The sequence below is a fragment of the Myotis myotis genome, unplaced genomic scaffold, assembly GCF_014108235.1.
Source record: "Myotis myotis isolate mMyoMyo1 unplaced genomic scaffold, mMyoMyo1.p scaffold_m19_p_10, whole genome shotgun sequence".
Lineage (NCBI taxonomy): Eukaryota > Metazoa > Chordata > Mammalia > Chiroptera > Vespertilionidae > Myotis > Myotis myotis.
The window spans coordinates 9,406,452-9,429,159 of NW_023416314.1; the positions used below are offsets into that span (position 1 = coordinate 9,406,452).

The 22,708-nt window shown below is 41.0% G+C and overlaps 1 protein-coding gene and 1 pseudogene across 1 annotated transcript; one reads left to right on the forward strand and one right to left on the reverse strand.

Moving 5' to 3' along the window:
• Window positions 1-18,555: 18,555 nt before the first annotated feature.
• On the reverse strand, window positions 18,556-18,894 carry CARD18 (caspase recruitment domain family member 18). The gene has a single exon (XM_036323980.1). The coding sequence runs from the start codon at window positions 18,892-18,894 to the stop codon at window positions 18,556-18,558; it is 339 nt and encodes a 112-aa protein (XP_036179873.1).
• A 2,288-nt stretch (window positions 18,895-21,182) lies between these two features.
• LOC118664121 lies at window positions 21,183-21,811 on the forward strand (annotated as a pseudogene).
• The last annotated feature ends 897 nt before the right edge of the window (window positions 21,812-22,708 follow it).

Genomic DNA, 22,708 nt, shown 5'->3' on the forward strand with positions numbered 1-22,708 from the left:
GTGTGTGTGAGCATGCATACATGCAGGAAGTATCTAAATTAAATATTATTAGCTGTAATACTACTGTTTTACTATTAAAAGCAAACTTACATTCTAACACATGGACCACCAGTTCCTTGTTGTGATGTAGGCTACTTCTTAAATTTATTTTTTCATTAGAATAAAATCCACTGTATAGATTTTAATCTAAGACTTTTCTCAGTGTGTTTTTATTTTTACTTTGCTTCTTACCCAATCCAGTATGCAGCACAATCTTGTGACCCTTGGCACAGGGAAGCTTGTTATAAGGAAGAAAGCAGAAATTGCATGTATATCTCTTCCCGTATACATTTATATCTATTCATTTATTTCTGAAATGCCTTAAGGATTTCACATGAGGGTTTCCCTACAAGCCAGGGCCTTACACCGATGAGTTGAAACATGCTGAGGTAGCACTTCAGCCACAGAAAGGATGGCCAGGCAGTATGCCTGGGATGTAGAACCATAAGTTTTGATCCTGGGAAGCTAAGTAGAGAGTCATTACATAGCAAGGGCCCACTGTGTCCTCAAAAATTAGATGCTAAAAAAAATGGAAACATTCTAAATATCTATTTTAAGTTCATGCATGTACAATCAAATTGTGCTAAATACATACACTGGGATACTACTCAGCAATAAAAAAAGGAGCAAATTAGTGATACATGTAACAACCTTGATGAAAACATTATGCTTTTATTATGAGTGAAATAAGCCATATACAATAGAATACATATTCTATGATTCCAATTATATGCAGTTCTAGAATAGGAAAAACTAATGTGTTTACATAGAAAGCAGGCCACTGTTTTCCTGAAGAGGCGGTGGAGAGAAAAATGAGTGCAAAGGGCATGAAGGAACATTTTGGCGTGATGGAATTGTTCTGCATCTTGATAGTGTTATTCTACATCAGACATTTATAAAGAATAATCAGATTATATCCTTAAAAGGAGTACATTTTATGTTATGTAAATTATACCACATAATATTAACTTGCAAAAACTGAAATTACTGGTTGTACTGATACACTGGATTAGAAAGGATTATCTGTCTTGTTTTAGGAATATATACTATTCTCAACAATTCAGTTGAAACTTAGTGACTAAAATGGAATTACCTATAGTTGGATGGACAGAGTGGAAATAAATTTTAGAAATGATAAATATGTCAACTCAGCTATGTATGTAGAAATAGTGTCACATTGACTGTTACATAAATAAAATCATCATAAAATAAATTAATGGAACAGTCCAATTATAAGTCATGTTTTAAAGGAAGTATACTGATTTAAAAATCCTCATGTCAGACTTGCCTGTGACAGCTGTTCAACAATATTGCTTTGAATAACAGTAGGTGAAATGAAAAGCTCCTACATAGAAAGCAGAAGACCCCTGTGCCTGTGTTCTAGTTGTGCCATTTTCACCCTTAGAAAGCCACTTACATTCTCAGTGTATTTATCTCTTATTCTTTTTTATTATTTTAGGGCTGTTAGGACATTGTGATTCATACATCTTAGAAAACTAACCATCACATGTTATTTTATTTTTCCTTTGTCTAAAACCTCTTTTGGGGGGGGGAGTGGTTAAGTGATTAAGGTGATGGACTGCTAAAACCTCTTTTGTACAGTTTATTAGCATGGACTTTGAGATCCAATAGCCCTGGGATAATTTACCTACAGACCTTGGACAATTTATTTAACATCTCTGTGCTTACGTGGTCTGATGTGTGTGTGTGTGTGTGTGTGTGTGTGTGTGTATGTGTGTGTGTGTGTGTGTAAGGGGGATTCATAATTGTTCTTACTTTCTAGGATGGAATAATATGGTGGACTATGTCACAGTGCTTCCTATCTATACTAGTCATGAGCCATATTTCAGAAGCTAAGATTGTCAAAATATACTTTGTAAAGCGCTTGTAAATTGTTTAAATGTTTTATTTCATGGCCTGTCATGAAAACTGTGCAAGTTAAACTGGTTAAATAAATGTTGATTCCATTTTATGGATAAGAAGACCAGATTAAAAAAATGTTGGTTCAGAAACTTGGAAATCACAGATTAAAGAACTTGGGTGAGAAATGTGCTCTCCTCCTTGTTTAATATAGTCATGTGCCACATAATGATGCTTTGGTTAATAACAGACCCATACATGAGATGGCCCTATCTATACTAATAAAAGGGTAATATGCTAATTAGACCGGACATCTTCCCGACGTCCTTCCAGACAAAGCCACTGTGGCAGGCGCCGAGGCAGAGGCAGTTGGGAGTAATCAGGCTGGCAGAGGGGAGCAGTTAGGGGGTGATCAGGCTGGCAGGGGAGGGCAGTTAGGGGTGATCAGGCCGGCAGGGGAGTGGTTAGGGGGCGATCAGGCTGGCAGGCAGAAGTAGTTAGGGTCAATCAGGCAGGGTGGTAGGCAAGTGGTTAGGAGCCAGCAGTCCTGGATTGTGAGAGGGATGTCTGACTGCTGGTTTAGGTCCTGTGGGATCGGGCCTAAACTGGCAGTCACACATCACCCAAGGGGTCTCAGATTGGAGAGGGTGCAGGCTGGGCTGAGGGACACACCCTCCCCCAGTAAACTAATTTCATGCACTGGGCCTCTAGTATATTATAATGGAGCTGAATTTCCTGTAAGAAGCAGAGGATATGTGGTTCAGGAGGAATTATTTTTCTTTTTAAATTATAGTTCAGATATAATATTACAGGTTTCAGGTGTGTATCCTCATGATTAGCAGTTTATATAACTTGGAATGTGATCACCCTGATAAATCTAGTACCAACAGACACCATATATAGTTATTACAATACTATTGACTATATATTCCCTCTGCTGTACTTTACATCCCAGTGACCACTCTGTAGATACCAACTTGTACTTCTAAATCCCTTTAACTATTTTTAATTATCCCTCTAACCCCCCTACCATCTAGCAACCATCAATAAGTAACAGGTATCTGAGTCTGTTCTGCTTGTTTGCTTATTTTGTTTTTAGATTCCACATATGTAAAAATATTTGGAATTTGCCTTTCTTTGTCTGACTTATTTCACTTAGCATAATACACTCCAGGTTCATCTATGATGTCACAAATGGAAAGATTTTTTTCTTTTTTTTTTTTTTTTTTTTTTGTAGCTGAAGTACATACCATTGTATATATATATGCACCACTTCCTCTTGACCCATTCATCTGTTTTGGACACTTAGTATCCAGAAACAGTATGCTTCAGTATGTTGGCTACTGTAAATAATGCTTCAGCAACATATGGATGTATATGTTTATGTTTTTTGTTTGTTTTTTTGTTTTGTTTTGGTTTGGGGTTTTTTTTTTTAGTGTTTTGGGTTTCTTCAGGTAAGTACACAGAAGTGGAGTTGCTGGGTCCTTCTTTGTTTAGCTATTGTTTTAAAGTCTTTTGTGTCTGGTATAAGCATTGCCTGCTCAGTTTTTTTGTTTTGTTTTGTTTGTTTGTTTTTAGTTTCCATTTTTATCAACTATCTTTTTACATCCCTTTACTTTAAATTTGTGTGTGTCTTTCAATCTAAAGTAAGTCTTGTGTAGATAGCATATGTAAGGGTTTTGTTTGGTTATCCATTCAGTCACTATATATAATGACTGAGTAGCCAGATTATTATGACCACCCCATCAGTACTTCATTGACACTTTCAAAAATACTGAATATTGAAAACTTCCTAAGCAAATACTCTCAAGGTTTTATTATTATTATTATTTGCATAACTAATTCACTTCATTGTACTGATGGAGTGGTCATAATAATCAGACCACTCAGTGTATATATAATTGGAACATTTAGTCCATTTGTATCTAAAGTAATTGTTGATAGCTGGCCAATGTTGCTCAAGGTTGAGTGTCAACCCATGAACCAAGAGGCCAATGGTTTGATTCCCAGTCAGGGAATATGCTCAGGTTGCAGGCTTACTCCCCATTAGGGGGCATGCAGAAGGCAGCCAATCATTGCTTCTCTCTCATCATTGATGTTTCTTTCTCACCCTACCTCTCTCTCTAAAATCAATAAAAGCATATTTTAAAAAATTAAATAACTGATAAATATGTATTTATTGCCATTTTATTATTTATATTTTTTATTTGATTTTTTATTCTTCTTTAAGAAGACCCTTTAATATTTCTTGTAGTATTGGTTTGGTGGTGATGAACTTCAGCTTTTCTTATTGGGGAAGGTTTTTATCTGTTTTGATTCTAAATGATAGCTTTGCTGGATAGAATAATCTTGGCTGTAGATCCTTGTTTTACATCACTTTGAATATTTCTTGCCAATCCAATCTGGCCTGCAAAGTTTCTGTTGATAAATCAGCTGACAGTCTTATGGGAGCTTGTAATAAACTAACTGCTCTTCTCTTGCTTCTTTTAAGATTCTCCCTTTGTCTTTAACCTTTTTCATTTTAATTATGATGTGCCTTGGTGTGGGCATCTTTGTGTTCATCTTCTTTCTGTGTTTCCTAGACTTGTATGTCCGTTTCCTTCACAGGGTTAGGGAAGTTTTCTATCATCATTTTTTTTTCAATGAGGTTTTCAAATTCTTGCTCTCATCTCCTTCCAACAATCCCACGATGTGAAAGTTGGTACACTTGAAGTTGTCCCAGAGGCTCCTTATACTACCTTAATTTTGGGGGGATTCTTTTTTTTCCTGTTCTGACTGTTTTTTGTTTTCTTATATTCAAACTTATTGATTTGATCTGCTTCATCAACTCTACTGTTGATTCCTAATAATGCATTCTTTATTTCAGTTATTGTATTCTTTATTTCTGACTGGTTCTTTTTTAAGGTTTCCATGTTTCTTTTTTTATGCTGTTAAAATTCTTAATAATGTTCCTGAGAATCCTAATAACCATTGTTTTTTGTTTGTTTGTTTTGTTTTGTATATATATTTTTTAATCCTCATCTGAGAACATTTTTTCCATGGATTTTTCCTGGAAGGGAGGAAGGAAGGGGGAGAAACAGTGAGAAACATCAACAAAATTGGTTGCCTCTGACACATACCCCAACCAGGGGGTATTTAACATGCAACCCAGTACTTGGCCTTGACTGGGAATCAAACCCACCACCTTTTGGTGTGTGTGTTGATGCTATAACCACTGAGGAACACTGGCCATGCTTAATCCATTGTTTTGAACTCTATATCTGATAGTTTGCTTAGCTCTACTTTATTAAATTTTTGTGTGTGGGTGTTTTGGTTTTTATTCTGAAGATTTCTCCTGGTCTGTCACATGGGTCCTGTTCCTTCCTCTCCTCATTCTGGCTGTTTTCATGTGTTTGTTTCTATGTATCAGCTAGAGCTTCTGATTATCCCTGTCTGGGTAGAGTGACCTTATGCAGAAGGTGTTCTGTAGGGACCAGTGACACAGTCTCCCTTGACACTTGGACTGAATGTTCCAGGTGCACCATATGTAGGCTGTGCACACTGTTCAGTTGTAGTTGAGCCTTGATTGCTTTTGTTACATCACTGGGAGGGATTGACCCTCAGGCTGATTGGCTGTAAGGACTGGCTGTGACTACAGAGGAGGAGCTGCTGTGAAGAGACCAATCCCATATTGCAGATTTCATTTCAGTGGGGCTTTGGTGCCCCCTGAGTCTGTCTTTGAGTGCATTGCTTGTGGAGGTGGCTAGGTTGTAATCTGATGTGGTCTGAAGTTGTTTATCAGATGCCCTGCCCTGGGGCCACCCAGCATGAGCAGATGATTGCTACTTGTGTCGGACAAGGACATGCCCAGAAGAAGCCAAGCTGTGAACTGAGAGGCTGGCTGCCACTAGTGCCAGGTCTGGGGCCATTTAGCAAGAGGTATGGGTCACACAGAGGCCAGGTGCTACTGGTTTGAGAGATTTTAGGAAAGTCTAAAGCATGAGCCAAGACAGGCCCTTTGCATAGAAAAGACACTGGACACAGTTGGGTGGACTGGAGTCTCAAGAAATTACCAGGGCCGGGTAAACAGTGCCAGGCTGATGCAGATTCACATATGGAGACTGCCAGCTCTCTCGGGAGAAGGTTCAGTGATCTCTGCCAGCACTTCCATCTGGGAGAAAGCTGTCCCTCCAGCCCTCATCCTGAAGCCAGACAATTCAGTTATTCCCCATATGATCCTAGTGCCTTTCAATCTCCTGCCCTAGTGCCTTCAACATGAGAGATCAAGTCAGTCAGTGTGTGGACCCTTTAAGAGGATCTGCCTAGGGCTCGAGCAGCCCTTTATCTCACTTAGCCACAATCCCTGCTGGTTTTCTCAGCCAGAAGTTATGGGAACTTATCTTCCCTGCACTAGATTCTGGTGTGGAACGCAGACCTCTGGCTCCTCAGGGGGGACCTCTGCAGCTGAGTTATCCTTCCCAATTTTTAACAGCCACACATGGATTTGGGACCAGTCTGTTCTGTGCTTCTGCCCCTCCTACCAGTTTCAACACGGCTTCTTCTGTATATCCTTAGTTATAAGACTCTGTTCAGCTAAATTTCATGTGGTTCTGAATGGTGGTTGTACTTTAGTTGAGTTGTAATTTTGATGTGGCTGTGGGAGGTTCTGAGTACTCTATTTGCTATGCTGCCATCTTAACCAGAAGCCCAGGAGGAATTTTTTTTTTCTTTCTCCAACAGGAGCCATGCCTGTGGGGCTTTGCAATTGACTTCTTCTCACTCATAGCACCTGAATTGTGGGTGCACAGATTACATCCCAATTAGTCAGCTACTGACCTGTTTCAGCACAGAGAAACCTGACTCTCCAGTGCAAAATATTCAGAGGCACAGCAGTCCTCCCAGATTTAGTCTGATGGCCCTCAGAGTTTATTGTGTAAAATCTTTGTTAAGGACCTAAAGTCATGTACAAAGACACAGGTCTATAGGAGCTAACATAACAAGTAGTAAGTGCCACTGCCACTTTAGTAAAAGCTTTCTGTGATAGTGTGGAGTCCGCCTGTCCCTGAACTTTGAAAGTTGTTCAGGTTATAATAGTGTAAAACGTAGGTAAATCCCTCTCTTCCCCTCATGAATTCCATGCCAGAGAGAGCCCTCTGTGTAAGATAGGGTCAATGGAATCCCAAACAAATGTCCAAAGTTAAAATATTGAGTCCTCACTGTTCTACACCCTCTACATGTTAACCATCCTTTTTTTAATGAATACCACAAAGTTTCTTAATTTAACCACTGCTTTAAGATGCAATAGCCAAAACCACATTGCATGACAATCTCTATGTTCTTTTATCTCTTCAGCTTGAGCTATTATTCTTAGTGATCCTCAGACCACCTTTTATTTCATCCTGACAGTCACTATCATGCTGATCTATGCCTTATCCATTCAGTTTCTCCTTGATGTCTCCAATCAATCAATCCAGTCCACATTTTCGTTCATAGAGCAGCATTGACAGTTTAGAAGTTCTATTTCTGACACTGTTGTGAGGCAATGTTTTTAAAATCTACAGTAGTGCATAGAAATCTCCTAGGCCTTCACATCCACTCAACACTCACTCAGTGACTCATCAGAGCAACTTCCAGTCAAATAAATTTTATTCATGCTAAGTTCCCTATACAAGAATACCATTTGTTCCATTACTGTACTTATTCTATGTTTAGATACACAAATACTTAACTTATGTTGCAATTGTCTACAGTATTTAGTACAATAATATGCTGTACAGGTTTATAGCCCAGTAGCAAGAGTCTATACCATGTAGCTTAGTTGTGTAGTAGGACAAACCATCCAGGTTCACACAATGGCAAAATCATCTAACAACACATATTTCAGAACTATCCAATTGTTAAGTGATGCATGACTCTACTTGGCTCCATGTGCTACTCCACAGCGGGCACTACTTTAAGAAATATAAGTTATAAAAGCAGAAAATAGGATTATGCATTTATTTTTATGGAACTGAAGCTAATTAATGAAGATAAAATATCAGCATTAAAAAGAATTTTGACAATAAGTGAGGGCATATACAAAAGTTCTGTGAGATATCAGAAGTCAGTCAATTAAATATAACCTTGACCAGCCAGCGAAGGCACCCAGGCTGGCACAACATACTCTAACTGCAGGAGGCATAGTGTTTGGATTGGTGACAGAGGAAAGAGAAGGTGACTAACTTATTGAGATATTTCTGTGTTGTAGGTACTAAGATAGCTCTTTTCACCCACTCAACGATACTGAAAAATTAAGCCCGATTTTAAAGATCAAAAATTGAAAGTTAGAGTGTATAAGTCTCTTTCTCATTAGCAGAGTCATGAATGCAAAGTGTAATTGTATTTCTATACTTTAAAGTCAGTGGTTTTGTTTGTTAGTTTTGAGATGAAAAAAATCCAATAAGTAGAATATAAACAAAATGTCAAGACTGGAATCAATGACTAGAATAATATAGACAAAATGCTGAAGCCAGAATGATCTCCTCAATGCTTATGGCAAAGGTTGCTTGTTTGGAACTAGAGGAAAGGGAGTTTTGAGAGACAGATTGGGTCAGGTTATAAAGATTTACAACAGTCAGCCTCAGTGAGAAATTTAACTGGTGAGATAGGCAGCTTCTTGAGGAGACGACTCATGCGAATATGCCTCTAAAGTAGCTATTTTGTATTGAATGCTTAATGAGAACTAGACTCTAGAATAAGTATCTAAACTACATTGGTTCAGCAAGTGAAATCTTTTGAAAATACTAATATTCATACTTCAGATGATTGAACCAGAATATCCAAGAGTGAGGCTCAGGGTTACAAATACATAAAACTAATCGTAGGTGTTTTTGATGTATATTCTCTATTGAATATCACTGCTGAATGTCTCAATCTAATGTAAGGAATAACCAGGCGCTGTCTGAGACCATCCATGCACCAGAACATTGTGAATTTATTAAGACATGCACTTTGGGGCACTGTTGGTTCTATATGAACCAGAACCTGGTCCCCGGGTGGCCAAGGTATTGAGATCAAGAGATGTGATTGGAGCTCCTGGGAGTTCGGGTGGCTGGAGAAGAAGCTTCAGAGTTTGTGAGCTGGAGGGGAGCAGCAAAGAGCCTGTCTGGACTAGCTGACAGCCAGGAGAACTATAGTCTCTGTGCATCAGATTTCTATATCTACAGTATTATAAAAATACTGGCCTATGGGACCTCTGCAAGGTGAAAGGCTGGTATTAGAATGGCATTGGCACCAAATCTTTAAGGAGGGATTGATGAGATCTTTGGACTGTCATCTGCCAGAAGCAGAAGGAATGAGTTTATAGGCATACTAAAAAGCCAGCCACTATGAGAATATACAGAAGAAACAAGAAACTGCAAATTGATGTCTCCAACAATAAGCAAATGTTTGACTAATCAAATAAGAGTATAGAATGGCAGTGGATAAGGAGTTCAAATAAGGAAAATAATAAGCAATTACTTTATAGTAAGGAATAAGCAGAGAAATTTAATGATGGAAGTATATCAGTTTTAATTAATAGTGGTTAGGTTAAAAGGCAGACATATAAAATTTGTGATAGCATAAGTAATCTGAAATATATTTTAAACAATTTATCTAGAATACCATAAACAGAGATGAGGAGAAGGGAATTTGAAAGAGGGGTTTAGAGATATGAAGAACATAATGAGAAGTTCTAATATGTATCTGATTAAAATTTCAGAAAGACAATTGAGAAAATGAAAGAGAGAACAATATTGAAGAAATTTTGCCCTAACCGGTTTGGCTCAGTGGATAGAGCGTTGGCCTGCGGACTGAGGGGTCCCAGGTTCGATTCCGGTCAGGGGCAATGTACATTGGCTGTGGTCACATCCCCAGTGGGGGGTGTGCAGGAGGCGGCTGATCAATGTTTCTCGCTCATCAGTGTTTCTAGCTCTCTATCCCTCTCCCTTCCTCTCTGTAAAAAAATCAATAAAATATATTTAAAAAAAATATTGAAGAAATTTTTCCAGAACTAAAAAAAAAATATGAGCCCACTGAAAGAGGAAACACAATGCATCCTAGAGAAGATAAATCCAAAGAATAACAGCTTTATAACAGGCCTGGGGGTGAGCCATTGTTATGAGTTAAATTGTGTTCCACAAAATACAGGGGCAGGCAAAAGTAGGTTTATAGTTGTTTGTATGGAAAAAAAGACATTTTATTTATAATAATACTCATTAATATAATGAGAACTGTGCTTCACATACCACTGTAAACCTACTTTTGCCCACACCTGTATATAAGTTGAAGTCCTAACCCATAGTAACTCAGAAAGCGCCCTTATTTGGAAAAAGGTTCTTGCAAATGTAATTAGTTAAGATGAGGCTATATTAGAATAGAGTGAATTCTTCACCCATTATGACAAATATAAAAGAAGAGAGGCACAAGAACAGAGACAGACAGAAAGAATCACATATAAAAACATAGACACACGTAGGGAAGAGAGCAATATGATCATGAAAGCAGAGATTGGAGTTATTCAAACAGTAAATCAAGGAATTCATGGATTGCCAGAAACAACCAGAAGCTGGCAGAGAGAGCATGGCCCTGCTCACACCTTGTTTCAGACTCTCAGATTCTAGAACTATAAAAAAATACATTTCTGCTTTCAGCCCCCAGTTTGTGATATTTTGTTACAGCAGCCCTAGGAAAGGAATACAGGCATTATTGGTTTCATTTTGCAGATTAGTTGCAGGGAGATGAACTACTTACGAAAGTGACTGGGGAGAAATCTCAGCCTCGTGGGTTTATCATGTAATAGTAGTAGGGCCAAGACATATATATGGGTTAAAAGAAGTGAAACATTGGTGACCTACAGACTCCCTCATGAACGAAGATGTGCTTTCTTTGAGACTCACAGCTATAACGTATTTTAGCAGTCTTTAGCAGAAGTTAAAAATTGTAAGATTTCAAATAAAATATTGGATCAGAATCATCTCTTGCCTGAATTTTCATACGACAGTAAATATCTGAATCTGAATCCATAAGGCTACATTTGTGCATTTATATGCTCTCCCATTTTTCCTGTCCCCACATAACCTGATCAATTTATGTATGTTTCTTGGCAAACCTGTAGGGTGTTTACATTTTTGGCCTCTGCTAGGGAGATTAAAGGCCAGACTTTGGACTCAACCATTTAACACTATCAACACTTTACACTGGTGTAATTATTCACCTGATAGGTATCCAACTCAAGTGTCAATTCCCCTACCTGCAAACTACCTGCCTTGGAGAAGCTGTTGAATTAAAGTTAATGTTTGAAAATCAGTATCAACTTTTGAATAACAGACATTCAGGAATATTAATTATTACTTTAATATAATTTTCAAATATCTTTAATGCTTGTAGAATATGAGAAGTGTCTTAAGAGAAAAATTTTCATAGGAAAAAAACCCAACAGCATATTTCCACAAGTAGTTTTTAAAAGAGTGAACAATTGCATCCATTCAAGGGTGGAGGGAGACTGGAGTGACATGAAGATTATCTTGATTAAAAAAAAAGAAATTGAATACATAAATAATATGTTAATAAGCAATGCAGTGTATGAAGTTAATTTGTATGAGTTTAAGAACCATTCTCATCACATGTCACAGCCCATTAGCCCACCTGAGAGTAGTCCCTGTATGTGGCCAGTGTCCCACATCAAGCACCTGTGCCTCAGGCTCTTTTTGCTTTTCTTCCTGGGGATGTTCACCAAAGTAATGCGGGCTGCTCAGCTGTGAGCATGGACACCCAGAAAATTAGGCTCAGGTAGGGGCCCAGCCCTGGGGGCAAGCTTCAACCATAGGAGGGCAGTAGTCATTTGATAAATGCTCTTACCCCCAATTCTCCGTCTTCTAGAAAGGTAGATTGTACACAATTTTAGAGGATCCCCGGAAGACTGAAATCCAGTTGCTAGTAACTGTAATGAATTCTTTAATGAAGTTTTGGAGAGTGATTTTTCTCCCTCACTCACCACTGCTTCCTAGGGGACCTCTTCTAAATAAGCTACCTCCATGCAAGTCCCCAACTCTGGCTCTGCTCTCAGGAGCATCTAAATTGAGACCCTTAAGATCATCATCATCATCATCATCATCATCATCATCATCATCTTTACTGGGTACTCTCTTTGAGGAAAGCACTATTAATTTACTACATATATCATCTCATGTAATCATTACTGAAAGGGCGAGGGCTACGCCCCCCATCTTACCCTGGATCCTCCATGTTGGGGCAGAGGCCATGTGCTCGGAAAAGTGCCTTCCCGAGCCCAGGCCCCTGCTGGCCACGCCCAGGATTTCTTTGAACTAACCAATGACAAGCAGGGGATGTGCGCGCCATAGAGATGACCCGACTTGCGCCTGGCCAATTGGCAGGGCCACAGCCAGCGCCCCTCCCCTCACTATGAAAGCCCGGATTTTCACATGGGTCTCACTCGGTTTCCGGTCGCTGCATCGACTGGAGGCCCGGGTCGGGTTAGCTAACTCAATAAAGGACCTTCTGCTTTTGCATCGGACTGACTCCCTGGCATGGTTTCTTGGGGATCTTGAATTCTGGGCATAACATTTTGGGGGCTCGCCGGGATCCCCAACACCATTGAGGGGACTCCCAGTCCGGAGGGCCTGACTGACCGTGGTAGGTTTTGTTTTGTTTGTGTCGCGTGTTTTTTGTTTTGTTTGTGTCGCGTGTTTTGTTTTGTATCTATCCGGTGTGAGCTCACTTCTGAAATCTGTAAATGCCTGTAAATGCCTGTAATAATGATCTGAGTGGATGCACAGGATCAATAGGCGGGAGGAGCCGGGGGACGCCCAGATCCTCCATCTGAAGGGGTATAGCTTTGCTTCCGCGGAGTTGGAAGGTCTGTAGGAACCCCTCAATCTGAGAAAAGGCGGGTCGCTCCTGCTGGTTGGCGCGCAGCCATCGTCTAGCTTTCGGTTTTTGCTTCCATGGAGTTGGAAGGCTGTACTTTTTTGGGCCCTTTAGTTGTTTGTGTTTCCGTTTTATTTTGTGGACTTGCTGGATTAATAATTTCAAGGAGATTGGGGGAGGCTTTAAATCTCCCTCGGGAATGGGGAAGTTGTTAGGAATTGAATGGATTGTTTAAACTCTGAATGGATGTCTGGTGAAAGTGTATGAATGTGGAGGGAGGGGGACTGCGCTCACCCCTCCTTTGTGTGGCGGTCGGACGGCCGCCTGAGTGAGGGTCTGTGGAAACAGGTCACCCCCTCCCCAAGTATTCTAAAATTAAAATCCTTCTTGTAATTGAAAAGCGTTTACAAATTTATAAATGCATCCGGGATTTCTGTGCACGTGTAAAGGAAAAAGGCCAGTTTAAAAACGAGTGCGCATAGTTTTGAGCTGAACTTGACCTTTTGCTGTGTACAGAATAAAAACCCGAGACTGTTTTGGCCTTAAAAATGGCACTTCTTGGTCTGATTTTAAAAAGAGGATTAATTTTTAAGATCTCAACTGAAATTTTTAATACAAAAACCAGTTTAAATGTAATTAATATCAAGATAGTTATAAAGGGTATAAACAGCTAATGAGATTTCTGTTTGTCTACAATATAATGTTGGCCATCTACCTTTTAGGGTTTTGGTTTGCTCTGTCAGAGAACAGTGTAGACAGCTGCCACTTTGAGCTGCCTGACCCATGTTGGCCGCATGGCCTGCCTCGCCCCTGGGGGCCGCCATCTTGGAACAGCCCCTCCCTCTGACTTAGCCAATCACAAAAGGAGTGTCTGCTCACTGAGGCAGGATAGAATTTCAGAGGTGGAGTTTTAAGGCGGAGTTTTACTGCGGAAATGCGGATGGGGCAAAAAGTGTGCTAGCCTCGCGGATTTATTTAATACTTTATAAATTAGCAATCATGGTCTTAATATAATTTCAGTGGTATGATAGCAGTAGAACCACAGTTATACATATATCATACACAAATTAAGAGTAATTGATTAAATCCTATTATGTTGAGAACTGTTTTTAAGTGTTGAAAATGTTTTCCTAAGTTTTACCTAGGTTACCCAAGAAAGATTTTTCTTTTTTCTGTGTCTCTTAAAATGTATTGCTAATCACCTAAGAATTAAGGCTAAGAGTTCTAGCTACCTGGAAAGCATGGCCTTGGTGTGATAGGAGAAAAAAAAAAAAAAGAAATGTTAAGTGAATGATATACCAGTGAGCTGGGACTGGTCACTAATGATGGATTGTGAGAAGGACTAAACATGGCCTAATTTCTCCTTCCTTGGTACCCCTGAAACGTCAGAGGATCCAATGTGTTTAATCCTCTTGAAGGACATTGAATGGTTCTTTCCTTCCTCTTTAACTTTTAGGGGATTGTATCAAGAATCTCTAAGGGTTTTAGAAAGATATAAAAGAAGCATTCCTAGACAGTTTTCTACCACCTCTGTTCAGGGACTTGTTCTGTATCTTGACACAACTGAAACTGATTTGTTGGTATTTTGTGATGTAAATGTGGCATGCACCTCAAAGTTCTTAATGGGGAATGTATCTAGTTATCATGTCTATTTAGTCTTGATTTCCTTGTTCAATATGAGTACTGTTTCTATCTGGATGAGACATAGGTCAAGAATCCCATCCTGGGACATGGGAAAGGGAGGCCCCCACATCTGTTCCTGTCAGGCCCCCATCAGGGGACTTGGGCAGTGTTCCTGTTACCTGCTCAAGATCCCAAGACTGTATTTGTTTATGTAAGTGTGGAAATATATTCTGTGCTAGGTTGGGATTTTGGAATTCTGGGGTAGATTTAAAAGATATTTGTGACTTTTCTAGTCTGATTGGGACATTTAAGGGTAGGGCTCACAGTTCCTCAGGGCAGAGATTCCATGGGCCCTTCCCCCTGCCTGTGCTGAATTAAATAATACAGGCCAGTGTCATTTAGCTTGCTGGTTAAAGGAAAACAATGGACCTTAGAATCTGTAAAGGTGGGCGGGAATGAAGCTGGTCAAATGTACTGAAAGAGTTTGGTACCTGTTGCTGCTAGCAAAGGAGGGGCTGATACCCACTTCTAGCGCACTCCCTTGAAAGAGGCCTGGTTGCTGCTCTGCCACAAAGGGAACTGGTACAAAAAAAGAAGAGTCTGTAACTGATAAACAGGGTTACCTAGAAGCCATCAGGACTTTAAAGTTCTCCAAGAGAGGAGGAATCTGACTCAGAGACTGGTGAGGACTGGGTGGCTTTTCTTTAACAATCTCTTTCCTTGAGAGGGTTCCAGAGGGTGCACGAGGACATTTGGCCGCGCCTCCGCGCCATCTACGGGACCAGCCCAACCCCAACTCCTCATCAGCACAGACCAGGAGATTGGGTCTACATCAGAAGGCACTGCTGGGAGACCCTAGAGCCACGTTGGAAGGGTCCCTACACTGTGGTGCTGAAGACCCCCACCGCTCTCAAGGTAGATGGCTTCACGACCTGGGTCCATCCGGAAAAACTTCATCACCAAATGGAGCATCGATCGATCAAGATCAACGCAACCCGCTCAAGCTCAAGCTACGGAGTGCTTGACCTGCCTGATGCCGGTAACATGACTCGTGATCGCTCCTGTCACCAGGAGCCCCCACAATACTGTGTAATACACTTAGATAATGCCTGCATCTTCATGGACATGGCTCCAAAGGGACAAGGACCATTTATAGGATCACATGTTTAGTGATAGATTTGGCTACCTGAAGCGGCCATGATGCCAATATTATGTTTCATTGTATCGATATGTTATATTAACCTTTGATTCTTTTGCAGGTTTGAATGTATGTTGGCTGTCCTGGAAGGGAGCTGTGTGGGGTGACCCCCAAAGGTAAAGGGTGTCTAGCTGCCAAGAGGACAAGTGCCCAACTGGGCAGGGAAGGGTGCCCATCAGGTTTTGGTCTCTGTTGAGAGACAGCTAACAGTTGACAGCCTGTAATACTGTCTTGCAGGCCTGAGTCACCATGCCCATGTCAGGGGTAGTAAAGCTGGAAAAAGCCTGTTTAGACTAGAAAGTCCGAGGCATGGACCAACAATTACTGTTTTGTTTTAAATCCATGAAAAGAAATTAGCAAGGAAAGTCAGAAAATCTTAGAGTAAATCAGTATGTTTTTCTCCTTATGTAATTCCTCCGAAATCTGGCAATGCTAAGTAAGTACGTTTCTTTGCATAGATTCAGTAAGACTGGTTCCTAATAGTGGTTTTATTAACGGAAAACTTTGACTGGAGTATCATGTTTTAAAGAGCCCTATCTGAGCTCTAAAGACTTGAAGCCACTAAGAATGCCACGAAGAAAGCCTGGTATCCTGCCTGGGAGCCCTGAAGACGGCTGGCGCTGGAGCGTCAGGCCCATGCCCTACCATCCCTGGCGGTTGGTAAGAGTAGAAGGGGAGCAGTAAAGATGCCTCTGCATCCCTGCAGAACCCCCACACACTCTGGGCTGCAACGAGTAGGAGGGCTACTGAGATGGGCCTTAAAGCCTGGAGCATGGGCTGAGGTGGAGTTGCTACAGGTGAGGGATTCACCTAACTCAGCAGATACTGCAGGCAGGCCTGATGGCAGCTGGATGGCTTGGCTTCCTGGCCCTACGGGGCACATTAAGTTTCAACCATGAAATTCCAGCAAAGGTAGTCAGTTACCATTCTTGTTGTGTTTATGCAAACATCAGGACAGTAGATAAATTAATCTTGATTTGGCTTTTTAATAGCCATGGAGGAATTTTAAGAAGAAAAATCCTATTTCAATAGAAGTTGTTAAAGCTAAAATGGTTTCTTTCCCTTCCACCGGACCATTTGTTAAGTGTATAAAATAGTTCAGTTGATAGTTCTGTGTGCTCACTACTGGCCCCTAGCGACGGTGAAATAGAAGTGCAGTCCGTCTCATGATTGAGCCGGAAGTTCCAAGACAAGGGGGGAATGAAAGGGCGAGGGCTACGCCCCCCATCTTACCCTGGATCCTCCATGTTGGGGCAGAGGCCATGTGCTCGGAAAAGTGCCTTCCCGAGCCCAGGCCCCTGCTGGCCACGCCCAGGATTTCTTTGAACTAACCAATGACAAGCAGGGGATGTGTGCGCCATAGAGATGACCCGACTTGCGCCTGGCCAATTGGCAGGGCCACAGCCAGCGCCCCTCCCCTCACTATGAAAGCCCGGATTTTCACATGGGTCTCACTCGGTTTCCGGTCGCTGCATCGACTGGAGGCCCGGGTCGGGTTAGCTAACTCAATAAAGGACCTTCTGCTTTTGCATCGGACTGACTCCCTGGCATGGTTTCTTGGGGATCTTGAATTCTGGGCATAACAATTACTACACTGTGAGCTTGGTAGTATTAACTCACCTCAAAGATAAAAAAATTGTAGCTAAGATTAATTATACATATAACCACACATCTAATAACAAGGATGAGGCTAAGGTGGATCTGAATACATGCCCAGAATAGTTTAATTCAGAAGGGCTAGAAGCAAAGCTAGTTTCCAAACTTTTCTTTCTATGGTGAAATTTGGTTCAGTTTAGTATTAATCTAGTTGCAGTCCATCAGTCCATTGTGTAGGGTCAACATGGCTGTGGGCTACATGTAGTTCCACCCTGCACATTTGGTCTAGAAAAGCTATGTTTGCAATCAGAACTTTCATGAACATTTCTTAAGGAAGTTTGGTTTCTAGCAATGGAATATCTATCCATGGGTTTTCCTCTCGTGTTGTTTTAGCAAGAAGTTTTGTTTATTACATTGGCTAGTTGTCATAGATCTGGTGCTGAAAAACTAGCAAGAAGATGAGTGCATTATAGAGTCAATGCTATTGAAGATTCTGACTCAAGGTTTCATTAGTTCCCCATCCCGACAGAACTGAAAGTGAGGTGTAGGTGTGTCTATGGCATTGTAAGGGAATGGAACAACAAACAGATAGAGGATGAGGGGCATTCTCAATTAGATTACAATAGTCCATGGCCTTCATTGTTAATGATGGATTATCATTGGTTGGGATGGGGAAGGGAGGAATAAGAAACAAGCAACTTGAAATGAGAGAGAGATTTATCAAAAATAGATGACCACTGGGGACAGTAATCATCTGTGATAGAAACAGACTTTGTTTTCTTCCACCATAACTAACAGCTTCTCCCTCTGAAGTGGCTTGGAGAAGTGCTGGTATTCTAGTACTGGTAATTCACCAGAGAAGTCATCTTCACTCTGAGGAGGGAGCAAAGGATTTAAGAATGGACCAACTCAAATATCAGTACCTGGAACTGGGGTCTTAGGAAGACTGGTAATATAGAGGGTAGCCCTCAGGGGACCACCCACAGACTTGCATATGCAAGTAGACAATACTGCACAAAATAACAAGCAAAGAAGTTGACTAGTGTAATTTAATGTAAATGTAATTATTTAATGCACACTTAATTGACACTCAATTTGCTCCCTGACAACTCCACTATCACTGTATATTGTGAAAAGCACGTTAATAGAAAGATGAGGTAAGAGCAAGTTATAGGTAGAAAAAGAGCTTACTGTTTCTCTAGAGATCATGCAGTAGCATCATATAGAAATAGGGTCTGAGGTTAAGATGATAGGAAACTTATTCTAAATTGACAAGACAAATGAAAATAGCAGATACCTAACTCAAGATACAGGGACTAGTAGGGCTTTAGGCTGAATCATTGGCCCTTACCTTAATGCAGCCAGATCTTTAATGCAGGTTGATGGTCTTCCCTGAGATGTGTGATACTTTTATGGCAGGCCCAGCATCCTTTCCCAATAATAAGGTCAATCAACACTGGGGCCTTATCCATGACAGTGTCTTTTTCATCTCTCACTTTGTTCATCTCCCCCTGGCTAATCACTTTGTACCATGGCCCACTGACTGAATAAACAGCCTCCTCTTCTGAATCAAGACTCAGTCTATTTGAAACAAAGATTCCGTAAGTAATGGACACAGCCCAATTTTCCTCTCCACTTACCAACAAGGAAGCAATCATTTCAATCTTATTCAACCAAACATTTCTCTCCATGGGGCTCATCAGTGTTGAGGAATGATCTTTGAATCTTGCAGCATCTACTCAATATGATTCTTTCTGATTCTAGCATTACCTGCATATGGTCACTGAGTAACACGAGAGAGTTGATTTCATGAATTTCTGTTAACTTCCTGAAAATCAGAGGTCATTCTTCTCTGACATACTCCCATTTCTTAAATTCCAAAGAGGTCTGCTGATATGCATCCCATGCCCAGGTGACTCACAGTTTCAAATTCAGATAAGACTAGCAAAATACCAACAGAATTCCAGATTCTTCCTGACCTTTACTGCTTATGTCAAAAATACTGTGAAAGGCAGTCTGATCTCCTTCTCTTCCTCCTTCTATCCCCTCGCCACATAAACCTTTTAGGTTTATGTTGCTCACATAAACCCTTAAGCAAACCTAATGAGGAAGTCAGCCTTTTCCCAAACTATTTCTTCCCCATGAACTCTCAGATTAGAAAAAACTCACCAGCCATGGCTCCCCACACTCACCTGGGGTGCACAGTTGAAATAGCAGGCAAGTTGGTGCTACCATTTTATGTGGGTATGCAGGGTGTGTGAAGAGATTGAGTAATAATAATTACACCTACCTATATTTGTTAATAGTTATAATTTCCTAATAAGTTTTTCATTTTTAGGAAATAATTATTTGAAATAAATAATAAATGACAATCATAGCAGAATTGTGCTAATAAGACATTTTCTTCACCCTCCCTTGGAAATTGAGGAATATATATATATATATATATATATATATATATATGCCTAAGTGACCATTATGACTGAATGCCGAATGACCAGAACAACCGGAACAACCAGTCCAGCAGTAGCTATGATGTATAATGACCACCAGACGCTCAATGCAGGAGCTGCCCCCTAGTGGTCAGTGCACGCCCACAGCCAACCTCCCACAGCTAACCTCCCATAGCCAGGCAACCTCCTGCGGCCCCTCCACCCCCACTGGCCAGCCCCAATCAGCCCTGATTGCCGGCCAGGCCGACGGACCCCACCTGTGCATGAATTCATGCAGCGGGCCTCTAGTGAGAATATAAAGAAGAGAGAAATCACATATAGGGTTAAATCTATGCAATAAAGAATCATCAATTCACTGAAGTTTAAACAGAAAGTCAAAACGGAGTATGGGATGTTTTGCCACTAAATCAAGTACATACTAAGATATTTTTTAAATTGTGGTAAAATGCAAAATATCTATTATATAAGACAAACTCAAAAAATCTCATTGGCAAAGAAGTTTGATCTAATGCATAGAAACAACCACAAAGGAACAGCAAAAATAAGGAAACAGAAAGAAACCCCATATGAAAGAAAAGGAGGAATTGCCAGAAAAGGAAATAAATGAAATGGAGGCAAGTAATTTGACAGAGAAAGAATTTAGAGCAATGGGTATAAGGATGCTAAAAAGGATGGAAGGCAAATTTAACAACATTGTAAGAATTAAGAGGAAATCAAGAAGAATCAAGAGGAAATAAAGGATGGTATAATTACAATAAAGAACAGAATGGAAAGTTTCAATAGTAGACTAGAAGAAGCGGAGGACCACATCAGCGAGTTAGAAGATAAGGTAGAAAAAACACCCAAGCAGAGCAGCAACTGGGAAAAAAACATTCAAAGGCAGGAAGAGAGCCTAAGGGAGCTTTGGGACAACACAAAACAAAACAATATTCACATAATACGGGTGCCAGAAGAAGAGGAAGCAGACCAAGAAATAGAAAACCTGTTTGAAGAAATAATGACAGAGCACTTCCCTGACTTCGGGAAGAAAAAATTCACATAAGTCTAAGAAGGACACAGAGTTCCAAACAAGATGAACCCCAAAAGACCAACATCAAGACACATCATAATTAAATTGGCAAACATCAATGAAAAAGTAAGAATCTTAAAGTCTGCCAGAGAGAGATAGAAATTTACCTACAAGAGTCCAATTAGACTATCAACTGACTTTTCAACAGAAACACATCAGGCCAGAAGGAAATGGGATGAAATATACAAAGTCATGCAAAGCAAGGGTCTGATTCCAAGAATACTGCATCCAGAAGGTTATCATTCAAAATTGAAGGGAAAATTAGGAGTTTCACAGATGAAAAAAAAAAGGTTAAGAGATTTTATTACCACCACGCCAGCAATGAAAGAAATGCTAAAGGGACTGCTTTAAAAAGAAGAAATAGAAAGGGAAGAAGGAACACAGGCATAAAGAATAAAAATGGTGACAAACAACTGCCTATCCTATATAAGAGAGGAATATGCTAATTAGCCCAGATATGCTAATTAGTCACTACCAGTCAGGCGTGGCCCAGGAGCGGCCACCAGTGGAAGTGCCCACCTGCAAGGCCATCATGATCCTGCGCTCCCAGTCCTGGATGCCAGATGGAAATGCCGGAACTTCAGCAGATAGGCCACTGAAGTCTTAAATGAGTATTTCTATTTCCACCTGAGTAACCCATATCTCAGTGAGGAAACTAAGGAGGAGCTTGTCAAGAAGTGTGGCATTACCATTTCTCAGGTCTCCAACTGGTTTGGCAACAAGCAAATTCATTATAATAAAAATATCAGAAAGTTTCAAGAGGAGGCAAACATCTATGCTGTCAAGGGGGGCCACAGCCACACCAGCTCCCTGGCACCCCCTTCTTCTGCAGGCTCTGGTGGCTCTTTCAATCTTTCAGTTTCTGGGGATGCCCGGGCTCAACGGAGATCCCTATCCTGCTTCCCAGGTGGAATCACTCTGATACACGATGGGTCCAGGGGCTACAGAGATAACCTCGGGGGAGGCCAGATGGACAGCCCTCAGGAAATGAGGGCAAACAGCGGCTAGCAGGAGGCTGTGACCCCGTCCTCAGTGACATCCCCCACAGAAGGACAAGAGAACGTTCATTCTGACACTTCCAACTGATCTCACCCCTCAGGGCCACAGGGTGGGGGCTCATGAGGTGACTCTTGAAGAGAGGACAAAGGCATCCAGAGGACATGCCCCAGACACAGGAGAAGCACAAGAAGGAGAAGGGCAAATGGGGTCACCCTACCCTAGCTGACTCAGTGCTGGGGTTGCTGACTACATGGTAAGGAGAAGGGAGTCACCTAAGTGGAAGGTGGGGTCTGTCTACCCTTTTTTCCCTTCTTTTCAATCTTTTTCTCTCCCCATTTCTTACACAGAAACACACCCAGAACCCTATCTTTCGGATCCATTTCTCTCTCTCTCTCTCTCTCTCTCTCTCTCTCTCTCTCTCTCCCTCTCTCTCTCTCTCACAACTATTCTGTTTCTCTCTCTCATAGATACATATACAACTATTGTTTCTCTATAGACACATATACATTCTCTCTCTCTGACACATATATGACTACTATGTTTCTCTCTCTCCCCCCCCCCTCTCTTTCTCTCTCTCTCTCATTTCACCCAGTCTCTCTCCCCCACCCCTTAACTTCTCTGGGATCTGTGGAGACGCCAGCCTTGCCCTACCTACCAGAGATGCCAAAAATGGGGACACAACTTCTGGACTCCCGGATTGGAGACGGTGCAGGTCAGGCTGAGGGACTCCCTCCCCCCCCCCCGCACAAATTTAGTGCACCAGGCCTCTAGTCAATAATAACCATTAATGTAAATGGATTAAATGCTCTAATCCAAAGACATAGGGTAGCTGAGTGGATAAGAAAACATGACACATACATTTGCTGTCTATAAAAGACCCACCTCAGAACAAAGAACTCACACAGACTGATAGTGAAGGAATGGGAAAAAAAATGTTTCAGGCAAAAGGAAATGAAAATAAAGCTGGGGTAGCAATACTTATAT

Bases quoted from the DNA above. Each gene is read 5' to 3' on its own strand.
- CARD18 (XM_036323980.1), bottom strand. From the start codon at position 18,894: ATGGAGAGAAATGTTTGGTTGAATAAGATTGAAATGATTGCTTCCTTG.